The sequence below is a fragment of the Nanorana parkeri genome, unplaced genomic scaffold, assembly GCF_000935625.1.
Source record: "Nanorana parkeri isolate BGI_ZX_2015 unplaced genomic scaffold, ASM93562v1 scaffold1226, whole genome shotgun sequence".
NCBI classification, from domain to species: Eukaryota; Metazoa; Chordata; class Amphibia; order Anura; family Dicroglossidae; genus Nanorana; species Nanorana parkeri.
The window spans coordinates 316095-324251 of record NW_017307494.1 but is presented as its reverse complement, the minus strand read 5'-3'; the positions used below and the strand labels follow the sequence as shown (position 1 = coordinate 324251).

General features: G+C 40.9%; 1 protein-coding gene across 1 annotated transcript in view; it reads left to right on the top strand.

The window, feature by feature from the left end:
- Positions 1 to 5890, top strand: part of SCNN1D (sodium channel epithelial 1 delta subunit) — a 19195-nt gene extending 13305 nt beyond the window's left edge. Inside the window, exons 8-12 of the mRNA XM_018568675.1 lie at positions 525 to 603; positions 1418 to 1475; positions 2631 to 2686; positions 3712 to 3787; positions 5589 to 5890. Coding sequence (XP_018424177.1) covers positions 525 to 603; positions 1418 to 1475; positions 2631 to 2686; positions 3712 to 3787; positions 5589 to 5879 — 560 coding nt within the window. The 3' untranslated portion in view covers positions 5880 to 5890. The remainder of the gene's footprint in view (positions 1 to 524; positions 604 to 1417; positions 1476 to 2630; positions 2687 to 3711; positions 3788 to 5588) is intronic.
- Positions 5891 to 8157: the final 2267 nt, after the last annotated feature.

Sequence of the window (8157 nt, the reverse complement as noted above, 5' to 3'; positions counted from 1 at the left end):
AAAAGGTGATTAAAAAGTAGAAAATAATAAGAAAACAATTATATAAAAAAATATGAAGAAAATTATTATGAAAAATAAATAAAAAATAATAAGATAAAAAATGATTACAAAAAAGTAAAAGATGATAAGATAAATAAAAATGTAAAAAAAGTTAAATAATAAATAAAAATAAAACAAGTGATAAAAAAAGTTAAAAAAAAGAAACAATTAAAAAAATTAAAACTAACCCTGCCACCCCCGCCATCCGGTTGCCATTCTCCAAGGTGCATTAAGGAACCTGGCCTTAGGGCAGCAGGGAGAGTAAATCCGGCCCTAATGCCGGTGTTTCATAGTGAAGGTCTAGCTTTCTGCAATGTATTATATTTGAATGTGGCTAACTAGATGAGGAATGGTTTCCGTAGCATATTTTATAACTGTGTAGTACAAGACATTTGGCTCAATGGCCCATAGAATGCATGCCTCTGCTATTGGAAGATCCAGATCGCAGGAAGACTTCTTTTTACTGAATGTATTTTGTGTTGCAGGACATTGCTTCTTTCGTCTCTATGAAAAACTGCTAGACCACCAACATACCTGTTTCAAGAAGTGCCCCATACAGTGCACGTAAGTAACCTGTCTTCTTTCCACGTAATACCAGAAGCAAGTATGTCACAATGCCAACAATTGCATGATATAGTCAGAAGGTCTGTACGCTGGAGTCCTGCACTGTCACCTGACATGGAGCAGTTGTTGGGCAGAAAAAAACGTACTGAGGGACTATGGAGGTTGCTGACCTCTCCTTCTGAAAATGCTTGTTGCCTGGCTGTCATGCTGATTTTAACATTTCAGTAGTTTTTAAGGCACCAACCTGGATCAAGAATGCTAAGTAGGAATCTTAACTTTGCTCTGACTAATCTGCATGTTTGTTCTGGATCAATGAGTCAGAAAGTATTGAAGCCTCAAACAGCGAGAGAACTGGTATTCTCATAAGGAGCTCAGCAATGGCAGGCCACTGGACAGTAAAAGGAGAGCAGCACACTGATGAGCTCATCTCTCCATCACTTGGCTCTCTCCTCTTATCAGCATGCTCTTTGCACTGCAGCAAACCTGAGTGGCTCATGGTGCTACTTTCCCCTCTGCTTTTATGAGCTCTGCTGCACAGACTAACAGGGGACTGCAAGAGGCTGATACAAAGTAATATTCAGATAGATGCACTGCAGTTCTGTAGGGGTTTTGGATCGGAATGAGGATACAGACTTTGCGGGCTATGTCAGGTTACAGTAAAACCACATATCAGTTATGGTTAAAAGTCATGGGTTAGGTGAACAGGTTAGGTACAGGTCTGCAGAAACAAACCTGGTAATGTTTACATAATTTCCTATGAGTTCTATAAACACATGGAAATATTCTCAATAGTGACTTTTATTTCTTTTATCAGGGAGACAATGTACTACCTGTCGGCAGGGTTTGCTAGATGGCCGTCAACAGTGTCTAAGGTACTGATCTAAATAACTGTCAGTGTTCTCTGTAGCTCTATGTAATTCTGATGTGCTAATGAATGCAGAAAATCATTATTCATACTGAAAATATCAGTTTGTATTTCGCTGTGCAGTCTTTCCATGGTTAGAGTCTCTTACAGACAGGATCACACAATCTTCTATTGTAAATATCTGATAGGTTGCCTCTCCTGCCGTAATCTTCTTGTGGGCCTCATTCACAACCACTGAGAACCCTAAAAGAGTAGCTTCTGGTAGCAAGTGAAGTCAACCAGTGAACTAGTAATGCTATCGAGGAATCTCTGCAGCAATGCTGAATTCAGCAGATCAATTCAGGTTACCCAACTGCCAGAACCAGTGAACACACAGGCCTAAAGCTGGCCATACACCTATAGATTATCTGCAGACTTTCTATGGTCAGATGGAAAAGGTGTAACAGATTCCTCCATCTACGCTAAACTGTGTGGATGGAGGAATCTCCTGCTGGGCCAAGCTTCAGTATCTTGCTAGTTGGCCCCATTGGCTCTCAAAATACCGGAACAATGCCTGCATCAAATCAGATTGTTCAGGTATTTTAAAAGCCATCGGGGCTGACTATCAAGATACTGCATCTTGGTCCAGTGGGAGATTCCTCCATCCACACAGTTTAGCGTAGATGGAGGAATCTGTTGCACTTTTTCCATCTGACCATAGAGAATCTGCAGATAATCTATAGGTGTATGGCAAGCTTAAGTTTTATTTTTAAACAGTGTGAATGGGGGAATCTTCCCTGCTGGGCTATTGTATGTTGACAAGGATTGGTTCAGCCATTGCTTGGCCACCAATTTTCAGCTTGTCTCCTTAGACAAAAGTCGATTGAGTAGTCCCCACATGGTGATCCACAGCTTGAATTTCCTGCTGACGTGGACGCAATTCAAGCTGTGTATGGCCAGCTTTACATAAGATAACAGCCACATAGTGCATTGTATTAAATAAATCAACGGAATTATACAATTAGTAACTAATCTCCTTTATATGTGTTTATATAAACATTGAAATGACTATACATTAATTTTTAAGCCAGATATCCAGACTTTAAAGAACCATAAACTGATCCAGCTTATTACAGTCCACATATCACCCTAATGCTTTTTTTTTTCCTGTTCATTGTTACAGAGCTTGTTCCTTACACAGTTGTCCTCTGATTATGGATACAACAGCACTGTTAACAGGTGGGGAAATAATTTATATCACTAGATGTTGGTGGGACACAAGTTGGAACAGCATAGCCTTGATCTCCCTTGGGGCTGCCATTGACGCCCAAACATTCGAGAGCCCAGAGCTGCACCACAGCCAGGATGGATCCCGACATCACCGTCGAGATCCACCCTGCTGGCTGATTGACAGCTGGCTCTGCCGCACTAGAGACAGTCAGTTGTGCCCGCCCCCTCCCTGTCCGTTCCTCCAATCAGCGCTGGTGAAACGGAGAGGGAAGGGGGAGAATGACAGCCACTGCTCTCTGCAGGGAGAGGATCGGGAAGTCAGCGATTGGCTGTATGGGTTTGCTGACTTCATGATCAATAGAGCTGACCTGTAACAGAGTCAGTGTCCCAGGTCGGCTTGAATTATGGGGATGAGTGATGAGATTGATCCTTTAAGAATCATTCCCTTTTCACCATGAACCAGCATTCAGGTACCACGAATGGTCATGTAATATTAGCAGTTCTGTTGCTGGTGAGAACTTGTCAATGACAAAATCACTAAGGTTACCCGTGGCTTCTCCTATGGCATTGCAACCTTGCTGACTGAACCGGTGTAGTTGCATTTCTCCCTCATTAAGTGATGGAGATTCTGCATACTTTTGGCCATCAAGGGAAATACCGTATGTCTATCAGAGTAAATGGCATTAGACTTTCCATGATTTCTTGTGTGATACAGGTCATGTTTTTCAAACCTCCACATACAAGCACAGCTGAAAAATTGCTGAGCATCTTTGATTAATCCCCAATGCTTTGTGACTACCTGGAAGACCATTCAACATGACCAGCTGTTGGGCCTTGAGGCCTGAAGTTGGAAGACGCTGCATTATTCAATCTACATGTGTGTGTCACAATTGGGGGCCCTGGGGGTTCATAAGTCAACCGGAAAAACTGACCTGCCACTGCAGTGAGATATGTATCCATAATAGTTGGATTATTTTATTATTCATTCTAAGTGTAGTATTATGGTTAATTGTTATAATTTTGTCTCATTCCAGGACTGAATTTTCAAAGATTAATGTGTACTTCCAAGAGCTGAATCTGCAATCTTTTGACGAAACTCCAGCGATCAGTGTGAGTGGGCAAAATATTTGTCATCAAATTATGGTATTAGTTAGTCTGACATAAATGGCTCGATACAAGCAAGCAGATTATGGCCATCAACTTCAGATTATTGGGATGTTCCTCATGTACTATAGGGTAATAATAAACACATTTGACCAGTAGCTGTCAATGTAGACAGCTAGAGGTGCTAGATATCATACAGGGAAATTCTGCAACCTTTTCAAGTCTCTCCTGACCTTTCAGTGTTTCATGGAGAGGAGTGAAGGAAAGGATGGGCAGATATCTCTCAACCCATCGTTCTCTGGAATATATCTACTCCTTAGGGCCTATGGGATTTGTGGTTGCATCTACCGTGGATCCATTGGAACCAGAGTCTTTATTCCAGCAGCTCCAACTTTTTGATACTGAAATACATCCTACCTTAAGGGCTTGTTCACACCAGGTGCATTGAGCTGCATTTATCAACGGAAGCTTGAAACAAGGGCACATGGAAAACAAATAATGCTGCGTCAGGGCGCATTGAAGTACAGCGCATTAAAAAAACACACTCACTAGACCTTAGATTCAATGGCAGTTCAGAGTGAGAGGTAGTTCTTCTCTTGGCTGTGTCATGCGAGACGTAGCTAAGGGAAGACTCCCGTGGCTCTGAATTGTCCCTGACAGGTGGGCAAAAGTGGTGTAGTAGTGCTAATGCCAAAAAAAATGTCAGACGGCCATGGCTTCAGGACCCAGGGCATGCCACAAAAGATGTGGTGCATCTGCACTACGTGCCGGGCACTAGTGACACCCATTCTTGAGTGACAACTTTGAGTCTGCTGGGGCTGCTAACATCACATCCAAGATGGCAGCACCCAGCAGCAGTCTCAAGGCTTTTGAATGTCCACACAATGGAGGCTTTCACAGATGAATAACAGAGAATACTTTCAATGCATATAATCTTATGGGAACATTTTTGTTGAAATGAATGGTCTGGTGACAAGGCCTCTTTAAAGAGAACCTACCAGGACAATGCCGAAGGAAGTGCCATTGCTGCTCATAACCTGTCATCCTTATTGCTTCTCTACCTAGCGAGTCACTGATCCAGAACAAGATTGAACCCCATGAAAAATCAAGATGCCTAACATGCACATATTTTTTCTGTGTCATCGGTTTCTGAAGGAAGAAGATTATGACAGCCTGGAACTTACAATTTTCAAAAAACAAACAGAAATAACAGTTCCCAATTGGTTGTATGAGGCACTAAACAAGTTCTGTCACTGTAAGAATACTGAATGTTTCTGACAGCAGCAGCATCTTTTAGTATCCTCTGATTTTCCTCAATGCTGGGCTGTTCTGAATCAGCAAAGCTCAAACACTTTTGGTAGTGTTGGAGCTTGCCACTTAGCCAGAGGGCTAATTGAGTCTCTTGGCTGTCCCATTTCAATACTCTTGTGAGTACCCTATCCAAATATGAAGAGCATTGTATACAGCCACTTTTCACACTCTTTTACCAATATAGCTGTTAATTGAAATCAGTAACTTAAAACAGCAATACATTACTAATATATGCAAGCAATGCAATAATACTAAGCATGGATGATAATCAGGACATGTTGGGGTTACCTAGAAAGCAGCAGCAATCACTCGGTAGAACTTGTTCACAGAAATGTTCAACATCAGCTAAATGGGCAATAAAATGAATGTCTTGCTTAGAGATCTGCCCATTTATGGCCAGCCTTAGATGAATATCCATAATTGTCTCTCATGTTCTTGTTTTTTTTATCACATTTGAGAAGGTTGATAAACCTCACACACTGTTATCCTTTTGCAGAGCCATGATTTGTTGTCTACCATGGGAAACCAGTGGAGTTTCTATTTTGGCTCATCGGTGCTTTCAGTGGTGGAGATAGCCGAGCTGGTCTTTGATGTTGTAGCTATGGTGATCATCATCAATTATGCCAAACGTAAAAAGAAACAGGTAACCAACAATAATGAGGGTCCGTATGTCATCAGGATGGAGGGATTGTCAGGTCTCGATGGGAAAACGTTACCCAACTCTTCACTCAATGACCAAGATCTGCCTAGCTACCGTAGCTGTGACACCAAATCAGAAGAGATATGAAGGCTGTTGATACGCATTTCATGACAACAAAACTTCATTATCATGACGTAATATTATAACAAAAGCATGACAAAGAAAGCAGATTGGGACAGTCAAGAGTTCAAAGCACATCAATGAAGAATATTATAACAAACCAAAGATGAATTTTCTTAGGCTTGCAATTCAATAACATCTCCTGTCCTTTACAACTATATAGAACTGAGAGGTTGGCAACAATTTTCAGAGTTTGCTGTCCTGCATATGTTGTGCTACTGTCCTGCCTCCACTTTGTCTTCGGACTTCAAGGTATACAACTAGTATCACCACACTCTTGCTCACCCTGAACTCTCATCCTACCGTTAGTGAATATTTTTAAGTAGATTTGTCTGATGTGCAAAATCATGCAGTATAGGGAGCAGATTATGAAGAATAATACATTCAATAATTCTCTGCAGATTGGGCAAGCATGCATTAACATTTGGGGATTTATTGATTGACCTAGGGCAGTGTATTGTCTAAATACGGTCCTACTTGTCATGATCTATAACTGCTGGTAGATCATATGTTTCTTAATGTAGCCTGCAACATGGCTTTGGAACTCAGGTTGTTGTTACTTGGTCTTCATTTTAACTGGGCACCAAGCATGCTGAGCCTCAGGAGAAGCCATTGTCAGTGTAGGCAAGGTACTTGCACTGCGGTCTGAAACAGAACCACATTTAATGAAACTTGTATGATGTCCCAAATGTCATGGGAATTCTACTACCTCAATTTTCTCTCAGCACAGGTTTACTTTAAACTGCTAGTCTAACGTATCTTCTGGTGATCGTTTTTTGATGCCCCAGATCATCCTTCGTTTTTGGGAGAACCTCTGACCCCCCTCCCTTCCTAATTTTAAAGGAACTCTCTGAGCCCCACTCTTGGTTTTAGGGGAACCCTCTAAGTCCTCCCCTTATTAGTTTCATGACCCTTTGAGCCCCTCCTTTCTAAGTTTTAGAGGGACCCTCTGAGCCCCACTCTTAGTTTAGGGGAACCTTCTTAGCCCCTCCCATCTTCATTCCAGGAGAATCCTCTGAGCCTCTCCTATATGCAGCAATTAATATTCAGGAGAAACCTGTAGTTTAAAATGTAGAATATACTAAGGTCCTGCAAGGATCTATAATACTATTAAAGGCTGTACCCCTCAACAACCATTTAGGCTGCTATGTGATGGAGGGGGATCAGTGTAATCTCTATGATGTTTTATATACCTCCACTGCTAAGACTTATAGTCTCTGAGCTGAGGCTTATTCTCTGTGGTGTAGCAAACCATTTTGCGTTGTCACTGTGTAAGCAGTTCAGCAATGAGTTCACTTGGTACATATGACCTTCTACATACAGTACATAGCACTATCACAATATCTTTATCAGAAGGTACTCTTTGTCTCTTTTTGTCCTTGGCACTGTTCCTGTAATATAAAATAATCATAACCATGACCACTCCTTTAGCAATCTCTTTCCCACCAGGAACCAGAACTAGCTAGTCGCTAGATATATCTGCACAAGTCCAGCCACATTTTCGGGTGTATTTTTACTGAGTTAAAAGTTAACCAGCTCTTTGTTCTGGAGAGTTTTCCAAGGCATTAATGAACACACGCTCCAAGGAAACCCATCAACAGTGTAGACATGGCTTTTATGGGCCTCAGAAATTTGATTGTATCTTATCTAGCAACTGTACTGAAAAATGTTATTTGAATACTAGACTGATCCATATATAGAACCATGTTTGTTATCTGTGAAGGGCACTGTGCAATATGACTATAGCAGAGAAAAAGATTTAGATTTTTACTGCTCGATATTTATACCTCGGTATAATTGGATCTGTAAATTGCACAATTTACTATGAAATCTTTGGGAGTTATTGTGACACATGATAACTTAAAGCAAAAATATACAGTGAAATATAAAGAAAAGATGAATCCAGTTTTGTTTGTATAAAAATAATTGCATTTTATTTTGACTTACCTAAATCTCTCTTGAAATTGGCCTTCTGTAATGCCCTGCAAGTCAGCAAACTCGGACATGGAAGATCAACATTATGAATTAATAAGGGCTCTATTGCTTTGAATGTGCTATCCATTGAACGCAGTGGCGTAACCAGAGTTCTGGGCGCCCGGGGCAGAATTTTTTTTCCGCCCCCCCCATTATATAAACAACCATTGGAACTGTACCCTGCACCTCCCCCCCCCCAAACACATGTTTTTATTTTAATTTTTCAAATTTTAATATTTTATTTTTTTTGAAACTTTTTCATTTTTTTTAA